The following is a 22,897-nucleotide window of genomic DNA, read 5'->3' as shown; positions in this document are numbered from 1 at the left end:
TAAGATTCCTACAGCTGAAGGCTTTTCTGAGTTCTTGACAGTCACGGGGTTTTCCTCCATGGTGAGTCCTCTGATGCCAGGTGACAAATACGTGGTTATATGAGGTCTTCCCACACATGCTGCATTCAAAGTTCCTCCCCTTACTGTTGGTTTTCTTGGCAGGAGTAGGTCTTTGCCTGAGTCCTTCTCCTTGGAGGAAGATTTCTTCAATGTTCCCCTGAATGGTTTTTCTTCTTTCTGTCCTCAAGCTTGTCCGAGATAAGTGCAGGACCCAGTGGACAATCTTTTCAGAGTTTTTCATTAATGTATTCTGTGATTTTATTTTTTCAGAAACATCCTGCCTTTGAGTGGAGTCCTTGCTCTTAGGTCTAGTCTTCTAGTCTAAAATAAATAGAATAGATATCACAGCTTTGAGTACTAGTAAAAAAGAAAGTATTGTATTGTTAAGAACAAATACAAAATATTGCCTGATTGATTAGTAGCTCCTGAAAAGAAAAACAACAGGGACAGTATAAAAAATAGCAAAGGCAAAGAGAAATAGAGATTAGAAGTGGAAAATAGACATTTAGACCAGTAAACATGTTTCAGTTATTCTTACATTAGCTATTTATCATCTAGTGTGCCTATTATGTTCTGGGCACAGTAAGTCACTGAAACACAAATGCCTAAGACAGCCATAGTTCCTGCCCGCATGATGCTTATATTCCACTACACAGGTGGCAAAGAAACAAAATATAACAGATGCTGATGAGTACAGTGGAGGAAATAATGAGTGGGAGTTGGAGTAAGTGCTTCAGAGAGATACTTAAGAGTGGTCATGTAGAATTGACGTTTAAACTAAGGTCTGAATGAAAGAAAGAAGTTAATCATGTGAACCCAGCTAATTTTTTGTATTTTTTAGTAGAGACAGGGTTTCACCATGTTGGTCAGGATGGTCATGAACTCCTGACTTTAGGTGATCCACCCGCCTCGGCCTCCCAGAGTGCTGGGATTATAGGCGTTAGCCACCACGCCTGGCTGGTCCTTCTTTTTCTAGGCATATATGTGGAAATATATTGTAAATGTATTCAAGTTCCAAACTTTTTGTAACCTGTTTTTATCATTTAGCAATATATCATCATCTTTCTAACTCCATAAATATCACTGATAAATGTCACTGATAGGCCTGGGGCTGTGGCTCACGCCTGTAATCCCAGCACTTTAGGAAGCCGAGGTGGGTGGATCATGAGAGCAGGAGGTCAAGACCATCCTGACCAACATGGAGAAATCCCCTCTACTAAATATACAAAAATTAGCCAGGCGTGGTGGCATGCACCTGTAATCCCAGTTACTCAGGAGGCTGAGGCAGGAGAATCGCTTGAACTTGGAAAAGCAGAGGTTGCAGTGAGCTGAGATTGTGCCACTGCACTCTAACCTGGGTGACAGAGCAAGACTCTATCTCAAAAAAAAAAAAAAAAGTCACTGATAAACTCCAGTGGAGCCTTCTCAGGCTTTGTCTTCCTTTATTGCTTAGCAACTTTGAGTGCTTTTTGACCATTCTTTTTTTTTTTTTTTTCAGTCGGTCTTGCACTTGTTGCTCAGGCTGGAGTGCAGTGGCATGATCTCAGCTTGCTGCAACCTCTGCCTTTCCAAGTTCAAGCAATTCTCCTACCTCAGCCTCCTGAGTAGCTGGGATTACAGGTGCCTGCCACCATGCTTGGCTAATTTTTTTTTTTTTGTATTTTTAGTAGAGGTGGGGTTTCACCATGTTGACCAGGCTGGTCTCCAACTCCTGACCTCGTGATCCACCCGCCTTGGCCTCCCAAAATGCTGGGATTACAGGCGTGAGCCACTGCACCTGACCAACCATTCCCTCTTTCTTGAAAATTCTTTTGACCTCTGTGGCAGTGCTGTCGCCTGGCATCTCTCTTACCTATCTCCATCTACTCCTCCTTTGAAGGCTTGTCCTGTCTTCACACCCCTTAAATCTTGGTCTTCCTGAAGGACCTGTCCTTGACCCTTGTCTCTTTCTACACTACCCCTTCTTCCTAAGTGATTTCCCTCCACTCACATGGTTTCACATAGCATCTACAGAGCTGTCCACTCTACATTGCCATATACCTTGGATATTTCATAAGCATCTCAAGCTCAATATATCCCAATGAGCTCACTCTCTATCCTCACACTGGACACCCTGGGTGCATGCACATATCCTCGTGACTCAATTTTTACCCCATGCCTGTTGCAACAAACAACTTTACACAGGTATCATGAGATTACACCTCACCTCAGCTATCCCTCACATTGCTCCCTTTTCCCAGAGTTTGTCCAAACCTGCAGTAGGAGATGACTACAGATGCCCGTGGTGTTCATGCAGCAATACTTGACCAATGGGGATGGGAACTGGCCTATAGATGCTCCCACTTCCATATCAGGAGCAGAAAATCCTGAGGCTCAATCAGTATGATTCAGGTCTCAATGGGATCAAGACTCATTGCCCATAGCAATGACCAACTTGATTACATTAGATATTGGGTTTTTCTCCTTCCCATTTTTTTTTTTTTTTTTTTGAGATAGAGTTTCGCTCTTGTTGCCCAAGCTGGAGTGTAGTGGTACGATCTTGGCTCATTGCAATGTCTGCCTCGAGTTCAAATGATTCTCCTGCCTCAGCCTCCCAGGTAGCTGGAATTACAGGTGCCCACCCCCATGCCCAGATAATTTTTGTTTTTAATTGAGGTGGGGTTTCACCATGTTGGCCAGGCCAGTCTCGAACTCCTGACTTCAGGTGATCTACCCGCCTTGGCCTCCCAAAGTGCTAGGATTACAGGCATGAGCCATCGTGCCCAGCCCTCCTTCTCTTTTTGATAGATACTTACTCTCATTAAGGTAATGAGCAATCTCAGTATTTTAGTTATTTAAATATTGCTTTATTAGATTGTAATTTAAAAATTTAAATATCTTGGTGGTAGGATAGTAAACTGCTGGTGTATTAAATGGAGTTAAATTTACACTGCTGTTACTGGGTCAATATAATGCATATAGAAAATTATGTGCTAGCCAGATCAATGGCTGCATGTCAGCCAAGAAGTGATTTACAAATATCTTTCAATATAGAAACAAAGTGAAGCACAAAAGTAGCTACACTGGACCCCAGTTCATGAACTTTTCTGTAACATCTGCGATAGTTAACTTCCAGAATCTGGCAAAAATTAGCTGGGTGTGGTGGCGGGCGCCTGTAATTCCAGCTATTCAGGGGGCTGAGGCAGGAGAATAGCTTGAACCCAGAAGGCAGAGGTTGCAGTGAGCCGAGATCGCGCCATTGCACTCCAGCCAAGAGCGAGACTGTTTCAAAAACAAAACCAAAAAACAAAAAAAACCCCACAAAACTGGATAATGAAATGATTTCTAAACTTGATTTTTCACATAGTAAATTTAAAATATTATTTTATTCCAGTCAGCACTGATCTACCTCACCATTGTAATGGCTACAGGATATGACATTGAAAATCAGCATACTTATCTTGTCTAATGGCTGGCACCTGGTCTTTGCTTTGTTCTTGAGCTCTCTGTGTATTATGTAAGACTTGCAGAGGGGGTTATTCTTAGAAATGCAGGCCTAGGGAGGAGAGGGTGGGTGTCCCTGAGCCCAGAAGCTGGCCAACCCTCCCGCTGGCCACTCTGGCATCCTGACACCCCAGATACACTTCTGGGATCGTTGGGCCTGCCAATTGTCTGTGCCAGGCTGCAGTGCCCAGCTTTCTTCATCTCTCATATTCTCACCATTGCAAGGTTCTCTAGCATTGCCAGCCATTTTTTATTCATGGAATGCTTCTGTGCCTTTGTGTGGTAAGCATTCAATTCTCTCTTAAAAGTTAGAGTTTGTCATCAGTAATATTATTTCTTAAAACTTTAGAGTTTGTCATCAGTAATATTTCATTTCTTTGAAACTCCTTTTAAAGCTTGTCATCAGTGATATTATTTCATTTCTTTGAGGCTCAAACCCCTACAAACACTATCCAGTCATTTTTGCTTTACACCTTAAGAATGGTGATATTCTTCCAATTTGATCAATTTCTGATTCCAAGATTTGATCCTACTAATAGCTACTGAGTGAAGCCAAAACCTCAAAATTTATGGTCTCCACTACTGCATGCCATATTGGGATATATCAATTAAAAGGTAAAACAGCCCTTTCCTGTTTTCAGAAGGAAGTGGAAGTATTCCACATTAAAAAAAAAAAAGCTCTGATCACCAAATCTAAAACGGAAAACTGTCAAATTCATATCCCCACTGTTTCCATTACTACTGTGCTCAAAAGTCCATTATCTTTTCTACGAATAATTAAGTAAAAAAGATGTCCATTGGAATCCTGAATTTGTTCCAATCTTATCTTGCTGAAAGTGGTAGAATGCATTAGGAAAATACTTGACCTTCAATTTTTTTTTTAATTCAGAACTCCTAGAGACAGTCATCAGCCAAAAGTTTACCAAGTCTCTTTTATTTTCTACCTAACATTATTTAGCAGTATCACATATTATCCACACCCATAGATTCTGTTATGTGTTTTTCCTCAAGTTGCTTTCAAAAGTCCACACATCAAGTCTTCCCTGCCATTCATCTGCTCTAGGGTGAACAGAGTAATAGGGGAGAGTCTGTTTGGTAATTCAGCTTCTCAAATCTGACTTGAACTTCCAGAGGAAATTCATCTCAATCCACTGGGATTCACAGAGAACAATCTAATTCCAGACAGCCTTTCAGAACCAAGTCCTTTTCTGAGCTTCACCCTAAGCAAAAAGCAAAAGAATGCAAATGCCTAGAGTCAAGGTCATCTAGTGCCAATCCTTCAATAAAAATAAAAATATAGGACTGGGCCTAGGGAATAGAAGAGTTTTGGGAGTCAGGAAGTAAAGTTCAGCAATGGGGATCATGTTAAGGCAGACCTTAAATATTCAGGTAATTTTTCACCAAACAGGGAGCTAGTTTAGGTCTTGAGAAAGGCAATGATGGGCAGAAAGGGGTCATTTGCAAAGACTGGCTTAACAGTAATATGGAAAATGTAACCATGACAGAGGCTCTTGGTATTAACCAACTATCCAGGTGCTTGTTTACTTTCCTAGCTTCCAGGTGCTGGGTTCTGGCTTATTAGATGTGGACAGAAGTGATGTTAAGCCTGGGTCTAAAAAAAATATACTACAAATTCCTCTGGCTTTCTCTTCCTCCCTTGTGGTAACTTTGGAAGCCAGATGTTCCAACTAATGAGGATAAAATGAGACAGATTAGTTCCTGTCAGGTTTTAAGGGAGACACAGCTCTCTGTGGGCTTGTTACTGTATCATAGCTTAGCACATCCCTCTTCAACAATAAAGCAGGAAGAACTGGAATTAGGAAGCTACTGCTGCCAGGAGTGGAAGCTAGGGATGATAAAAGTACAAGCTGGGCTATGAATTCAGAGAAGGTATGTGAATCTAAAAGGTATTTTGAATGGAGAGAATTTGGTAAGCAGAAAAGTCATTCACTCAAATATTTATTGAGCACCTATTAGCAAGGCACTGTGTGAGATACAAAGACCTGTAAGTTAACCTCCAAGTGCTTACAATCTAGTTGAGAAGACAATACACATAAATTATAAAACAAGGAATCGAGCATAATGGTAAAGAGAATAGACTTTGAAGGTGGACCTAGCATCATCTCCTACCAGCGGGGTCACCTTGGGCAAGTGATTTAATCTCCCTAAACCTCAAAGTGCTCATCTGTAGATGAAGATGGTAACAGTACCTACTTCATAGGGTTGGTGACAGGATCAATTAATCTACTTACTGTAAAACCCTTAGCTGAGTCTTTACCCCATTGTAAGCACTCAGTAAGTGCTAGCTACTAGCAGTGGAAGTAAGAGATCTAAAAACTGGGACACAAAGAGAACAAGGTTAGTGCCCCAAAAAGCTCCAAGAGAGGGACTAAGCCATCAAAACAACTGTTCTGAAACACGTGCTGCTTTGTTGCTGTTTTGCCTTTCCCTCCAGATACTTAAAGTGCAGTGATACCTGGGGCCTAGGTTTTCACAAAAGGTATGCCTCCTCCTAACATCTATCCTATTGTCTGACGCAGAGTCATTTCCATGGCCTCCCTTACAGTTCTACAACACAGCAGGAAGGGAGTGCTTATTAAACACTCTGGCGCAGAAGCAGGACAGGACAACGGCAGCCAGAGTGGGTAGAATGAGCAAATAGCGGCTTTAAGATAGAGGAGACCTATCTCAAATTTGTGCAGAAGTTCTTGTCTAGTCCAAGCTTTTGCCCAACTCAGTCTATTCCCTGTTTGGCGTAACGCCGTTGATGTTGAATAACTGATGATTTTGAGCTGAAAACTTTGCCACACACGCTGCATTCAAAGGGCTTCTCTCCTGTGTGGACACGCTGATGCCGCGTGAGGCGGCAGCGCTGGCTGAAGGCTTTCCCGCACTCACTGCATTCATATGGCTTGTCTCCAGTGTGGATCTTCTGATGCTGTGTAAGGGACGAGCGGTCAAAGAAAGCTTTACCACACTCATTACACTGATAGCGAGGGTCCCCAGTGTGAGCTTTCTGATGTCTATTCAGTGACGAGACACCATAGAAAGCTTTCCCACACTCATTACACTCGTAAGGCTTCCTGCCAGTGTGGATTAGCTGATGGCGAGTAAGAATGCTTTTCTGGCTAAAGGCCTTCCCACACTGATGACATTCATAAGGACTTTCTCCAGTGTGAATTCTCTGGTGTCGAGTAAGGGATGAACGGTCAAAAAAGGCTTTTCCACACTCGTTGCACTGAAACGGCTTCTCTCCAGTGTGAATTCGCTGATGCACAGTTAGGGACGAGCGGTCGAAGAAGGCTTTTGCGCACACGCTGCACTCATAGGGGCTCTCCCCAGTGTGCGACATCAGATGTCTGCTGAGGCTGCTTCTGTGGCTGAAGGCTTTCCCACACTCGTGGCAGTCGTAGGGCTTCTCCCCAGTGTGAGTCCTCTGATGGCGGGTGAGGGATGAGTGGTCAAAAAAAGTCTTTCCACAGTCACTGCATTCCTGCTGTCTCTCTTTAGTGGGAAACTCCTTGGGGAAGGCAGACCCTCGCTGTGAGCCTTTCTCCTGGGAGAGGGATTTCTTATGAGTCTCCCCTGTCGGGCTTTTCTTTTCTGTTCCCATCCTGCTGTCGGGTGCATGAACTTCAAATTTAGGACACAGAGGACTTTGCCTTCCAAGACTTTCCCTCAGTGATCCTTCTGCTTTTTCTTCGGAAGCATCATAAATTTCAGGCTTAGTTTCCCAGTCTGGAACAAACAGAAGACAGATGCTGTTTTTTTTCCTAGACCAGGAAATTAAAATTAGAGCAGAAGGAGGAGATGTTCCAATGAGTCTGAAAGTAATGTATGGTCACTGCATTGCTTGCTCCCACAGATAGCCTTACACTGAAGGAAGGCACCGAGACCTGGGAGTGAAGAGGTGGCAGGGAACAGAGTGGATGATGGACATCTCAAAAAATAGGAGAATGTCCAGTAGGAGCATGGCCAGGACAATTAGGAGAGCAAGCCGAATGGACAGGACAGTGCTCGATAGAAATAGCAAAGTGTGAGTGGGCAATGTTACAGACATGAGAAAGTAACACTTGGTGAATACAGATGAATAGTACGTTAAGGTATAGAGGGAAAAAAATGAAAGCTGGTGGGTGGTATACAATAAATAATAAAGCAGAAGACTTGAACTTGAGAGAAAGGTGATACCTGATATTGCCCCCATCACCCAAATAACCAACAAAAAGCCAAAGAAAACTCCATCCTGTCCTGTTCACACTCAGTTACCTAGAGAGACACTCTTTGGCCATTCTGTCTCCTCAGACCCATGAAGATCTACCATCCATGGCTCGTCCCCTCTCTTCAATTGGAAAATCATATCAGGTTGAGGAACTGGAAGGCCTGCTCAAAGAGAAAGAAACAAAGCAGATGGCTGTATGTGATGAAAATAGTATCACTCTCCCAAAGCTCAATCCCAGCCTCTAAGTCTTTTTTGTTGTTGTTGTTGTTGAGATAGCATCTTGCTCGGTCACCCAGGCTGGAGTGCAGTGGCCTGATCTCAGCTCACTGCAACCTCCACCTCCCAGGTTCAAGTGATTCTCCTGCCTTAGCCTCCCAAATAGCTGAAATTACAGGCGGGTGCCACCATACCTGGCTAATTTCTATATTTTTAGTAGAGACAGGGTTTCACCATGATGGCCATTCTGGTCTTGAACTCCTGCCCTCAGGTAATCTGCCTGCCTCAGGTTCCCAAAGTGCTAAGCCACTGTGCCTGGCCACAGCCTCTAATCTTTTAGGAAGAAAATGCAAAAGGCAGATGGCGCAGGCCATGAATGCAGAGTCCAAAGCAGAGGAACCTCTAGACAGAGGTCAGGACTGAGGCTATAAAAGGAGCAAGTGGCACAAGGTCAGAAAGTTGAGAGAACCTGTGTGAATTCATGTGTTTATTCTGCCCCGTGAAGTGACTGGGAAGCTCCTGGTGTTAGCACTGGTAGGATGAAGGTCGTTGGCTTAGGGGAGGTGAGAACGTAATTAAGTCACTTTGAGTAAAAAAGTATATCAAACCTGCCCATTTCTGTTTGTGTCTTTGCCTTGAGCATTATGCTTTCATTGAAACAAGTCCTGGTTGTAAGACTGTACCTAAAACAATTTTAGGAAAATTAGAAGTGTATATAAGTAAAAAGAAAAATCAGCTTGCATATGGTGTATTCATTTTCTTTCTATTCATTATGATATCAAAAGATACCTATAGATACATTCTGTTAAAAACTAGGTAATAAGGCCTGGCACAGAGGCTCACGCCTGTAATCCTAGACCTTTGGGAAGGCGAGATGGGCAGATCACCTGAGGTCAGAAGTTTGAGACCAGCCTGGCCAACGTGGTGAAACCCTCTACTAAAAATACAAAAATTAGCAAGGCCTGGTGGCTCATGCCTGTAATCCCAGCTACTTGGGAGACAGCCACAAGAATCGCTTGAACCGGGAAACAAAGGTTGCAGTGAGCCAAGATCGCACCACTATACTCCAGCGTAGGCAACGGAGTGAGACTTTTCTCAAAAAACAAAAAACAACTAATAATGAAATGATGCTGATTTGTAAACTTGATTTTTTTCATGAGAATACATTTAAAATACTATTTTATTTCAGTCATCTACCTCACCATTGTTATGGCTACAGGATATCACATTGTATGAGATGACATAATTGATTTAATGAACTCCATTATAGACATTTAGAGCATTTTTAATGTTTTGCTATTAACAAACAACAGTGTGATGAACATCTGTGCAAACTATGGACTGCCCTCCTGGTATTTCCTTAGGATAAATTCCCTGAAGTAAATCTATCCATTTTTGGTTATATTAAAAAATAGACCCTAGAAATAGGCTTGGGCTCTAAACTTCCCTTTTGTTGAGGCCCCAACTTGGGAAAGAGGCAGTTTTTTATTGGGCCCAAGGATCATCTACTGGCTTTTACGTGAACTCTCTGTTGACAAAACGGCCACACCTAGCATATCCTTGTGGCTCTCTGTCTCTGACCTCAGGGGTTCTATTTTCCTCAATATGTCATCTGCTAAAGCCTGTAACAGATGCTCAGCCATCTTTGATGCCTCCTGAACATTCAATTCTGTTTGGGAGACAATTGGGCCTGATTAGGTTAATCCTGGGGCGTGTTAGCACTTACTTTTTGACCTGCCTTGTAGGAAATCTGCAATGTGACTCCTTTTGCTGCCATCTGCTGCTTATTTTAAGCCAGGTTCTCAATCTGGGCACTCTCTCAGCTTCTCCAACTCTGCTTGTGAAGCTCAGGTTCTTATAACCTCCAGGAGCCCAACTTTACCTTTCACTAACACCAGAATCAGCAGTGACTCTTAACTTTCTCTTTGTCACACAAGTCTCTATAATTACAAAGTGTCTTCTGTGAGCATCTAAGGCTGTACCTAAGACATATTCAAAATCAAACATATCTCTGGTGACCTCAGAGGCATAACCCTGTATTCCAGCAAGATGGCCCCCTGCCCCAGTGCACACTCAACTGGGTGAGTTGAGTTATCTGGCTAGCAAGTTGGGAGAAAGACTGGCCATATGGAACTCAGCCTCTTCTGCCTGCCCCTCTGGAGAGCCAGCTCCCTGCATCTAACACACGTTCTGCTCCGTCCCTCAGCCCTCACTGACCCTCGCTCCGTTTTGCCGGGGCAGGCTGCTGAGTGAGAAAGCCTATGGTTGTCCAGCACTGCCCACACTGGGGAGGCATGTCTGTCCAATGCTGGGGTTCAGTATGGAGCCTTGTGTTGCTGTAGTCTTAATGCCACACCTTTTGACTCTTACCTGTTAGGGATGGAGCTGTGCTGCTTCAGAAAACCCCCTCCACGCAGGATGACCACCCCCCTGCCCTGCAGCTGCATTCCTGAACCCCTACCTAGGCGCCACATCAAGGCTGCCAGACCTGCTACAATTAAGCAAAGCCTAATTACAGCTATCAGGATGGCAATTCCTGCTTAACACATATCTGTAAAAGATTCTGGTTTCAGTCTTTTTAAAAGACTGAAAAGGTACAGGATGATGTATTGTAGGTATGTTGCAAGTTAACGAACTTTCTCTGTGCCTGTTACCTGAAACCCCCTTATGGTCCTCTCATCCCATATAAACCACTCATTTTGTAAGCTCGGAGCTGCTGCCTCCTCTGAGAAGCCCGGCAGGTTAATAAACTTTCTTGCCTGACTTTGGGTCTATTCCCCTTTCTCTCAGCTACCCTTATATTACCTTGTCTCTCAGCGACTCAGAGCTCAGGAGGGAGAAGAAAGGTATTAATTCCTCAGCCCTCTCAGTCCCACATTAGTGTAATACAGAACGTACCTCCTCATGGAGGCTCCCCTTACCCAGTGACACAACGCTCTTATAGTTCTCGAGCATCACCTCCTTGTAGAGGTCCTTCTGAATGGGGACCAGATGACTCCACTCTTCATCTGTGAAAACCACAGCCACATCTTCGAATGTCACTGATTCCTGAAAATACAATCACATTCTCCCTTACTCTTAATCCTTCTCTTTACTTGGACCAGACCAAAAATGTCAAAGATGACAGCCCTGGAGGATGCATGGTGGGAGGGAAGAAAAATAGTTCTGACTGAGTAGAGCTTTAAAGCATTTGGGAAAAGTGGCCTAATCACCCAAGACATGAAGCTCGTGGTCAGAATCTCACACCACTATACTTACAGCTGAGTTTCTGAATATCAGACTCTTTTCTCAGACTTCTAAAAACAGCACACAAGAAATCCTGTGTACCCTTCACCTGGCTCCCCTAAACGGCAACATTTTCCACATTTGCTTTATCTTTCTGTCTCTTTCTAGATGCACATTCTCCTATCTTTTTTCTAAACCTCTTGGCGAACTTGCCAACATCATGTGTCTTTAATCCTATATATTTGTGTGTATTTTATAAAAACAAGGACATACTGTTGTTATAATCGCAGTATAACTAGGAGAAAATAGCACTGATTTTATACTATAATCTACAATCTTACTTAAATTTCACCAATTGTCTTTGTTGTTTACAGATCCTTAGAATAACAGTATTGATTAGATCATCTGTAGGATCTCTCTCATTTCATTCTAAAGCTCTATGATTCTGTAAGATTGCATCTCTGTACCTCCACTTCTAAAACCTCAGATGAGTCTCCTGTGTGTCTACAGAAGTTCTAGGCCAGGGTGCAGAATTCACAACTCTGCCCTTGGGCAGGAATGGAACAAGCTACATGTCTCTAGCACATGAGACTCTTCAGGGCTCTTACCACCCCACAGAGGTGCTCTACAGCATGTATTACACGCCCCAGCCTAGACCCATACGCCCTGGAACACTGGGACCTCTTCTCAGTCCACACATGAAAAAGGGACATTCAGAACCAGCCCACTATTCCCCAAACCTTCCAATCAGACCCTACCATTGGCTTCTAGGCAAAATCACTCATAGTGAAGGCTCCAACAGTTGTAAGCCTGGTGACAAGCTAATGGACACATGTTCAAGGCAAGAAAACGTCACTGAAGGACACCTCAAGTCAAATGGGAAGAAAGTACTCCCTATGTAGTCCTTCATCTGCCTGGCTGGGTCTGCTGAAAGAGGCTCCAGGATAGAGAAACAAAAGTGGTTACACTCTGGAGATGAGTGGAGTATTTTGGAAACACAAAAGTCCACCTCACCTGGCATCTGGTGGTTGGAGACACAGCAGCCATTCTCTCCTGTGTGCTCTCTTTGTAGACAAGGGCAGAGTCCTAATGAGGCAGAAGTATGGGGTGAGAAAGAAGGTATGAGAAAGACCAGTCCTGTCACATAGTCTTTTGACCCATGAAGCACACACCAGGGGGATATGTCATTCTCAATACCTTAAAAAAGGGGGTCAAAGTAAAGCAAGGCCAGGAACAACTCCAGACACCGTCCCCCCCCCCCCCCCCGCAGAATTAGCACCAACAACCACGGAACTGTGAATTAGACCACAATGTGGTGCTTGTTTTAGCACGACACTAGAGGCAGAGTTCTATTCCTGAGTCAAGAACTGTGTAAAATTCATACAGTATGTATAAGCTCACATTCAATATTACCCTGAATCATTACTGGGCAAAAGCCATAAGCAATTTTGTAAATGACTACATGGACAAGATACATCAAAGACAATCCAGTCTCTTCAAAGGAAAATTACTAAAGGAGCTATGAGTGGAGTATTTTTGTTTTGTACCACGTGACCGTGTGTCTTATTCCTGGAGCCACACTGACAAGGCCACAGGTGGGCAAGGCATAGGTGACTAGTAGACTGAGATGTGGTCTGGCTTGAAAAGATGACATCCTTCCTTGGGAATGAACTAAGAAATGTCAGGACAACTGGGTGATGAGCTGAAAGAGTATCATAAGGTTCCAAAGTAGCCATGAGGATCGGGGAACCAAAGTTACTAGAAGCAGAACCCGTGGGCATGTGGGAGGTACAAGGTAGAGAAAAGGTAATAATAGACCATGGGACCAGAAGCAGGCAGGAGGAAGCCCAGCACAGTCCCATTGGTGGTAAAACACTGAAGCAAAGACCTAAGAATTCCCGGGGAGGCCCCCGCCTCGCCTAGCACCACCCACGGGCTCCCATTTCCATGCAAACCAGCCTTATTTATTCATAGATTGCCATGAGACTCTAACCATCTTGGGCTCTGTACAAGACCTTATCACTAATTCCCTTTACGGGGATTAAGTCTCAGTTTTTTACAACGAAGAGTCTAATTAAAACAACAGGCCAGGCACGGTGGTGCATGTCTGTAATCCCAGCACTTTAGGAGGCCGAGGTGGAAGGATCACTTGAGGCCAGGAGTTCTTGAGACCAGCCTGGGCAACATAGCAAGACCCTTGTCTCTACAAAAATAAAAAATACAAAAATAAGACGAGAGCATTAAATCACACATTTCTGGGATTTATGGTGGCTAGGAGATGGTGTGGTCCTGGTGAGGAGGAGGAAAAAGCATATTTGTGGTACACTGACCATTCTCCTACACTCAAGGGGATATGGTCATTGCTTCTTGTGACTCATTCATCCCTCTATTCAACCAGCATTTATTCAGCACCAACTACTTATACCAAGCACCAAAAAAACCTGTTAGAAGCTGTCTTTGTCCTCCAGAAACTTTGGCTTAGCAGACAGAACAAACAAATAAATGAAATAATATTTCACTCCAGGATAGGTAAGTGCTGCAGAGATGTGTACAGCAATCCATGAGAGCACCTCAGAGGCTCACCTAACCCAGCAGGAAGGGATGGAGGGTGGAACACTGCAGCTTTCTTGACAGGAGTGGGATCTAAGCTAAATTTTCATTTGTGGGAGGAGCTGGAACATTCTAAATGTTGAGGAAAAAACGTGTTGAGGAAAAAATCAAGTTTTTCAAAAAGGAGGAGGCAGGTCTTTACATGGAAAGGATTAACAACTAAAATTAGCTTAGAATGGTGGAAGTCTAGGCTGTGAGTAGTGCTGTGGGGAAAATGAGGCTGGAGAAGTAGGCAGCGGCCAGTTTCACTGAGGAGAGCTCTGCATGCCTTTCTCTACAGGCGTGGAGATTACTGAAGGTGCTGGGCATGGGCGTGTCATTACCCACATCTGTGCTTTAGGAAAATCACTGTGACTTGTAGCAAGGGCCTTGAAACATACTGTTTGACCCAACAATTCTCTCTTAGGAATTTATACTAAGGAAATAAGTAATAATATATGCAAAGTTTTTTATGACTCATCATTAACATTAACCTTCATTGACAGCTTTGTGCCAGGGCACTTCCTGAGCACTTTACATGTATTATCTACTTTAATCTTTTCAATAACTTGAAAAGATTAAATTTTGAAATACCTTAAACATCTGGAGATTTGGTTAAGTAATTTATGGTCCAGTCCACATATACAATGTAACACTATTAAACATTATCTTCTTTTTTTTTTTTTTTAAACAGAGTTTCACTCTTGTTGCCCAGGCTGGAGTGCAGTGGCATAATCTCAGCTCACTGCAACCTCCGTCTCCTGGGCTCAAGCGATTCTCCTGCCTCAGCCTCCCAAGTGGCTGGGATTACAGGCGTACACCACCACACCCAACTATTTTTTGTATTTTTAGTAGAGACAGGGTTTTACCATGTTGACCAGGCTGGTCTTGAACTCCTGATCTCAGGTGATCTGCCCACCTTGGCCTCCCAAATTGCTGGGATTACAGGCGTGAGCCACCACGCCTGGCCTAAACATCATCTTAATAACAACTAGCATTATTGAGCATTTGCTATTTGCCAGGTATTGTGCTAAGTGCTTTTTTTTATAACGTTAATTTAACTTCATCCTCATAAATCAATAAGGTAGGCACTATTTTACAGATTAGGAAATTAAGGCTTTGTAAGAAGCTGAGGTAAACCTGAACCCAGGTCTACCTGGGAACTTTTAACTTTTATGCTATAATGATTTATTTTCCTGAAAAGATAGCCACATCAATTACAGACCAATAGACTAGAACAGAAAATCCCAAAACTTAGCCAAGCATTAGGGAAGCCCGATATATGACTGAGGTAGCATTAAAAGTCACTGGGGAGAAGATCACTAGTGATAAACTGCAAACAACTTCAATGTCCATTAATCAGATAACAGATTTGTGAATATATATACATATATGAATATTATACATTATCTCATGTTGACAGAGATAAATTGCAAAAAAATAATTACTGAGCAAAAAATAAGTTATAGGATGACTTACTGTATAATATTTACATAAAATTTAACAACAGGTAGATCATACCTGCAAAAATCTATTAACACATGGGACAATAAGCACCAAATGTGCACATATCTGAGAAGAGAGGAAAACAAGACTGGGGAGGGATACCCAGGAGACTTCAGCTTTATCTGTAATGCTTTGTTTCTTACAAAACCAAACAAAAAAATCAACAACTGAAAACCAGAAAGAATGGCCAAGCACAGTGGCTCATACCTGTAATCCCAGTCCTGTGGGAGGCCTAGGCAGGCAGATCACTTGAGGTTAGGAGTTCAGGACCAGCTTTGCCAACGTGGTGAAATCCCATCTTTACTAAAAATACAAAAATTAGCCAGGCATATTGGTGCATGCCTGTAGTCCCAGCTACTCTGGAGACTTTGGCAGGAGAATTGCTTGAACCCAGAAGGCAGAGGTTGCAATGAGCTGAGATCATGCCACTACACTCTAACCTGGGTGACAGAGTGAGACTCCATTTCAAAAAAAAAAAAACCCACAAAGAATTTCAAAAAATACTAAGAATGCACACTCTTAAAATTACATATTTGTGCATGCATATAAGTGTAGAAAAAGGAAGAACACATACTAAAATGTAAATGAAATTTGAGTAGTGAGATAAGTGATTTTTACTTTCTTACCATTCTTTATATATAATTTTTTTCAACAAGAGTATGTCCTTATCTTGGTGTACAGAAAAAATAACAGGAAGGAAAGAAGGGTGATGTGTAGAAAAGTTATAGTAGACCTGAGACTTCTATTTCTAGAAAGTTCTGCATGCATGCTGGCCCTTCGCTGGCAGCTAGAAACCTCGATTTTGAGAGGGTTCCCCAGATCCCTAAGAGAGAACGGCGGTCTACTATGACTAATTTGTGCAAACAATGTGGTTTATGGTGAACATCTGCTTTCCTATTGGAGGGTATGGAATTTTGGTATGTGTTAGGCAGACGGTACCTATGTGACCAGCCTTCAATAAAAAACATGGGCTCTGAGTCTCCAATGAGCTTCCTTGAGCAGAGACATAACACTCATTGCTGTATTTTCATTGCTGGGGAAAAAACTGTGTTCTGTGTGACCCCTCATGGGAGAAAGAGAATAGACACAAACCTATATATGGATTCCTCTACCTGGCCTGTCTTTTCCCCTTATGATCTGGCTACATATCCTTGCAGGGTCATCAACATACTCTTAGCCAGAAGTACAACTATGGGTCAAGTCGTGAGTCCTTCTAGTGAATCCCTAAACCTGGGGTGATCCTGGGGATCCCAACACAGGTGGCCACACCACAGTGAGTGGCTGTTGTGATAGGATTACAGGAAGGAAAGAATAGAGGTGAGTAGACCAGTGAGGATACTGCTGTAGTAAGAAAGATGATGAACTGAATGAAAGCTGTGAAAGCAGAAATAGAGGAAACTGCTGTCAAGCTATTAAGAACAGACAATATACTGGCAGGAAGAAGAGGCCGAAGTTGATGAGAGCAAAGATGATGCCCAGGTTACCGATGCAGCGTGGATGACGATGTCGTTCACGGAGATAAGCAACAGAGGAGGAGGACTGAAGGGAAAACAAATGAGTACGGTTTTGGACATTCAGAATTTGAGCTGACCCCACATCTTTAAATAAGAGAACTCAGATGACTCTGGCTCCCACTGGCCAGATAAATAATAAAAATTATTACTGCTAAATAAAATAATTTGAACTTTAAAAGGCTATGCGTTTCATACTCAAAATAGAAAAGTTAATATAAAATATGCCATAAAAGGTTATAAGGAAGGCAGTGTTTGAGACTTTAGTTATATAAAAAGGCACTTTTTTCTATTAATTGTATGACTATTCATAAAGAATAGATGTACCCTTGAAATATATACTTGTATCTACTGATAGAAGTAAGCAAAAAGAAATTTCGAATGCAAATAAACCAGGTAATTCCAGACACAGAACTACATACCCCAAAGGGAGAGGACTAATCAGTACTGGGGCCACATGTAATTATCAGGTAGAAAGAAGAATGGGTGCTACTAACAATGAACCAACCTCTGGCTCCAAAGAGGCTCGGTAACTGTGTAGACTTCATCCTTTCTCCCTTAGGAGATGAGCCCTACAGCTAAACTTGTTAATCATAAGATACAAATAAGAAACAATTAAGTTTTCAAAAATGTCAAAGACCAGATCAATAGATATTTACCAGTCTGCCAGCGTTTAACTCTATTCTATAACGGGCCTATCATATTATTGGATGTTTCAGGATTTTCTGCTCTAGTCTGTTGGTCTGTTACCGATGTGGCTATCTTTTCATGAAAATAAATCATTATAGCATAGAATTAAAAGTTACCAGATAGCTCAGAGTTATTTAACAATGGGTTCACACTGGCCAAGCAAAATTTTAAAAGAATATTATCTTGAGGGTGAATACCAACTTGTAAGAACTACGTGAAAAGCAAAAACTCACTGGAAATACAAGTTTAGCTAAGTATAAGCCAAAAACCAAAAAACACCCCCAACCTGATGGGGGCGGGGGGAGAGATTAGGAGGCAGAGTGATATAAACACAAACAGAAACAAAGACATGTCATCAACAGAAACACAGACGTGTTATCAATTGATAACCAGAGCCTGCAAACGTGTTGTCTGAGTATTCTTTTTCCTTTTCTTTTTCTTTTTTTTTCTGAGTTGGAGTCTCGCTCTGTTGCCCAGGCTGGAGTGCAGTGGCACAATCTTGGGTCCCTGCAACCTCTGTCTTCTGGGTTCAAGCAATTCTTCTGCCTCAGCCTCCTCAGTAGCTGGGACTACAGGTGCCTGCCACTGTGATAGGCTAATTTTTGTATTTTTAGGAGAGACAGGATTTCACCATGTTGGCCAGGCTGGTCTCAAACTCCTGACCTCGTGATCTGCCCGCCTTGGCCTCCCAAAGTGCTGGGATTATAGGTGTGAGCTGTGAGCTACCACACCTGGCTCATGTAAGAGTATTCTTTTCCTTTTTGGTCTGTTAAGATTCCTCCACCCCAAGAGGGTATCCAAATATTAGCCTTAGGCCCTAGAAAGAAGTCAAAATTAGCATTTAGAGATGTAGGAAAGTGTAGTCATCGGGAGTACCGGCTCTGGAGCCAGACTGCCTGAAATCAAAATCCACCTCTGCCTCTTCCTACAGGTGCTACCGCAGGAAAGTTTCTTAACCTCTGTCTCAGTCTGCCCATTTACAAAACTGGAATAATGGAAGTACCTATTTCATGCAGTCATCTTGATGCTTAAATAGGGTAATACATGTAACTAACACATTTAGAATAATGTGTTAAGTTAGTATAAGCTAATGTAATCAGTAAAAATGTTATAATTCTAGGATGGTAGAAATAATGAAAATATTAATTACATTGAGTTGTTGCTATTTTAGAGTAGGTTTAAGTGTAGTAATAACATTGGAGTCAAAGTATTTGTTGTATACTTTTGTCAAGCACTGGAGCTTTCACAACAAATCAAACCATATCAGAAACTGCAGTTGAAACTGCTCAATGTTAAATGTGTAAAGACAATTTTCAAAGTTTTATTAGAGTACCACTTTAATTAAACTGAGGATTGAACAAATTACAAATGGTGGTGAGCACATAAGCTCCCCAGCTATTAAACAACCAGTTGATATTCCCAAAGTGTTGCTCATCCATAGGTTCTCTGTCAAGTAGACTTCACTCCCCGTTAGGTTTAGACTCCACCCGCAGTCACTTCAGTAAGCCCACTAACACTGAAGACTTTCCAAGTCCACCAAACTCACATGGAGTTACTGCCAACCAAGAATCACCTCCACTTCTGTGTTCTTTTCCTATCCTTTGGATCTGAGTCTCACTGGAGAAATGTCCTCTAAATTCAGTCTGTATCTTCAAATGAGCCATTGACATTGTCCAAAAAGCCTTTATTACTCCCACCTTAGCTACATAGCTATTCCAAATCTCTCTTCTTTACTACATAGCTATTCCAAACCTCCATGGCTACCATTCAATTTCCTCATAACTTTTGTCTTCTACTATACCGAAGATTCCTAGGAATGAGTTTTAAGGGAAGCAGGGCTATATGGTAGAAAGCATTCCACAGGCATGGAATTATTAACCATGAAGCCTTGGGTGAGTTACTTAAGCCAATAGTTGACCCACAGTAGTTTAATACCTAATTCACAGAGTAGTTATAAATGGTGAGACCATTAATATAAAGCATTTATCATACAGTTCATTCAACAAATAAAACTTCTCTTCTTTTCCACTGCCCAATGCAATCCATCCACTCATCCCACTATTCAATGAGCAGGTATCAAGTAGCTGTTATATGCTAGGCAGCGAGATGTGTGAGGTCAAGAAGACAGAAATGTCTGTCTCCAGGACTATGTTCTACTTTTTTTTCACTATTGCTTCCTCTCAGAATTTGTCCCCACAGTTCCATCTTTTTTTTTTCCCCAGCATTTTCCACACCACTAGCACTTTCTGTCGACATCTTCAAAGACATACAAGCCTCCTCTACCTGAAACCATTTTCACTGAATCCCATGACCTCCTACTAGCAAAACAGTTCTCATTTAGGCTTTCCTTTTCAAACTTTTTGGAGAGTAATACAAACACACGGAGTCCACATCGTCACCATTTACTCTTCTCCAGTCCCTGTTTTTCAGCTTTTGACCCTCACATCTGAAATGGCATGCTTGAAAACTATGAATGCATTTCTTCTTTTTTTTTTTTTTGAGACGGAGTTTTACTCTTGTCGCCCAGGCTGGAGTGCAATGGTGTGATCTCCGCTCACTGCAACTTCTGCCTCCCCGGTTCAAGCAATTCTCCCGCCTCAGCCTCCCGTGTAGCTGGGATTACAGGCAGCCGCCATCATGCCCGGCTAATTTTTGTATTTTTGTAGAGACGGGGTTTCACTATGTTGACCAGGCTGGTCTTAAACTCCTGACCTCAAGTGATCTGCCCACCCCAGCTTCCCAAAGTGCTGAGATTACAGGCGGGAGCCACCGCGCCCAGCCTACCGATGCATTTCTGATCTTTATTTCTCTGCAGCGTTTCACTGTTCTGACAAGCTTCTGATTGTTTGAATGGTTACTGTAACTGCTATGATACTACACTAGCCTTTTTTCCAACCACTAAAATTGCTGTCTCTCTGTGACTCGTTTTCCCCACTTTTGCCCTGGAAACATGGATGCTGCCCATAGCTCAGTCTTGCACTTTCTTCTTTCTTTTGGCCATCCCTCAGAAAGTACATTCACAGTCAGGGCTCCATTTTCCAACTCTACAGAGATGGTCCCCATATCCAGTAATTGTATTGTAATTTTACAATACAATTGTATTGCAATTTTATAATACAACTGTATTGCATTCTTCCAAACTCATCCTGCATTTCCAAATGTCTGCAAACCTTGAATTAGGCATTCTGCCATCACCTGAAAACGATCTTTAGGCAATTCTCCACATCAACGCCTCTCCCTGGCTTTCCATTTGTATCAGATGTTTTATTATTCTCCCAGGTGTCCCAAATTCAAACCTTTATCTCACTCTCTTTCCTCCCAAATCTAGTCACCAGGCTCTTTTGACTCTTTTTTTGCAATGTCATTTGTATCCTTCCCTTTCACTACCACCACCATAATTGAAGTCCACGACAGCTTACTTCAAAACTACAATACATTCCTGACTGGCTCTGCTATTGGTCCTTTCGTCTCTCTGGTCCTGAATGTGACCTCTAGAATAACTGCCCCCAAATAGTTCGATTCATGTCAGTCCCTGGATCACACCTATACAAGCCACCTTGCCCACTGGGTGTTGTCCTGATTCTGAGTCCCGGGCCCTGGCTCCCAGCGTACCTTTTCTTCAACCTTGTCTACCACTGTTCCTGCATTTCTGTAAAACATTATCTCCAGCTCAAATCTGCCTAACGCTCAGCTGCTTCTTTGGTGTTTTTTTTCACATCAAATCCCTCCTCCTCCATGAAGCCCTCCAGCACCAATGCGGAGGCCCAGGGCAGGGAGCTAAATGAGGCAATCTGAGGAGCTTTCTGGGAAAGAGGGAGAGGGCAGCACCCTAGATTTGGTGTCAACTCCACCCACGTTCATTAAGCACCCAGTATGGGAAGAAGGAACAGAAGGGGCAGAGGAAGACTCCAAACTTCCAACCTAAAAGTCCGGGACCCGACAGACAATGGGTGCCCAGACTCCACGGGACACACGCACACACAGGGGTGGGTGCATAACTTTCCGTCCGCACCGGGACGTCGCGACACACGCTCTGCAGGCTGGCCTCGCCCGTGTCACCCCGTTCTGCTCCCACAACACCTCCCCACGGTTCTCATATCCCCTTCTCGGCTGCTGCGCTCACTCCGCTCCTTGAAGACACACACCCGCAACCCTCACCTCCGGCACAGAGTGCTCGGGACCCGGGAAGACGGCGTCTCTTCAGGTCTGGAAAGCAACGCGCCTGCGCAGAGTGTCCTCGCGACCGCTGCCAATCAATGCTCTGCCTTCGCAAGGACTTCATATCCCAGAAGTCTCCGCGCCCGGCGCGCTTTAATATGACGTCGGAAAATCTGTGCAAACACAAACTTTGCGTGGCTAACAAGAATCAAGATGGCAGTGCGGTCGCCTTAGTAGGGAGAACGGGCTGTAGTGGATGTCTGCGAGACTTATCATCACCCTGAAGTACTGCCTGCGTCTGGTGTTGCGTTCCTCCAGTTATCCGATGGGAGCGCCGTCCGCAGGGAATGTGTCTCTCTGATGCTGGTGCCCAGTCCCCAGCCGTCTCGGGGACTAAATCGAACCATCTGGCGCTGGGAGGGGGCTTATTTCCGCTTCCGCTTATCCACTTTCGGGAATTTAATTCTGAAATTTTGGCCAGTGAGGCGCAGTTTGGTTCTGAGAACGGGGCTGCGGTTCCAGGCAGCGTCTGTGCGCCTATTTGCGTTGGAAGGAGAGAAGAACCTAGGATACATACGTATTCAAAATTGTGCAGCTGGGCCGACTCCCGACAGCTTGAGCGCACACCAGCCAGCGTTGGAGCTGCTGGAAGGGCCCCTGAGGCAAGCTGGAATCATCCGGAGAGCTTTAGACGTTGATGCCTGGGGCCCAGCTGTGGAGCGAAAGTTTGAAAAGAGCTGCAGGTGATTCTAATGTGCAGCTAAAACTAAGAACCACTGAGCTACAGCTCAGGGAAGCCTGAAAATTACAAAGAATATGATAAAATCCTACTTCAGGAACAAAACACTTTTTTTTTTCCAGGTTAATCATTTTTTAGTGGTTTAGTTTTTTAAAGCTTTTGTGGGTACACAGCAGGTGTAAACATTTATGGGCTACCTGAGATGTTTTGACACAGGCATGCAGTACATAATCTCAACAGGGTAAATGGAATGTCCATCACCTCAAGCATTTATCCTTTGTTACAAACAATCCAGTTATACTCTTTTTTAAATGTAGAATTATTGACTGTAGTTACTCCGATGTGCTATCAAATGCTAGTTATACTATTTCTTATTCAATTTTTTTGTACCCATTAACCATCCCAACTCCCCCGCCCAAACCTCCACCCCCCACCCCCACCCCCCGCAACCCTTCCCAGCCTCTGTTAACCATCCTTCTATTCGCCATCTCCGGAAGACTA

General features: G+C 43.2%; 1 protein-coding gene across 4 annotated transcripts; it reads right to left on the bottom strand.

Annotated features, from left to right (window-relative positions):
- Positions 1–3,741: 3,741 nt before the first annotated feature.
- ZNF2 (zinc finger protein 2) lies at positions 3,742–22,077 on the bottom strand. 4 transcript variants are annotated; one of them, XM_032269484.1, is made up of 5 exons: positions 21,658–22,077; positions 12,218–12,289; positions 10,900–11,026; positions 7,810–7,923; positions 3,742–7,281 (listed from the first exon to the last, which is right to left on the bottom strand). In XM_032269484.1, the coding sequence occupies exons 2-5, from the start codon at positions 12,248–12,250 to the stop codon at positions 6,278–6,280; spliced, it is 1,278 nt and encodes a 425-aa protein (XP_032125375.1). In that variant the 5' UTR covers positions 12,251–12,289; positions 21,658–22,077; the 3' UTR covers positions 3,742–6,277. The 4 variants fall into 4 exon arrangements, with proteins under 4 accessions (XP_032125375.1, XP_032125378.1, XP_032125376.1 ...); XM_032269487.1 differs by having other exon boundaries at positions 3,742–7,316; positions 21,658–22,053; XM_032269485.1 differs by lacking the exon at positions 7,810–7,923.
- Positions 22,078–22,897: the final 820 nt, after the last annotated feature.

The sequence above is a fragment of the Sapajus apella genome, unplaced genomic scaffold (genome assembly GCF_009761245.1).
Source record: "Sapajus apella isolate SASKATOON/1434 unplaced genomic scaffold, GSC_monkey_1.0 scaffold193, whole genome shotgun sequence".
In the NCBI taxonomy this organism is placed as follows: domain Eukaryota; kingdom Metazoa; phylum Chordata; class Mammalia; order Primates; family Cebidae; genus Sapajus; species Sapajus apella.
This window is presented reverse-complemented; position numbering and strand designations above follow the sequence as displayed.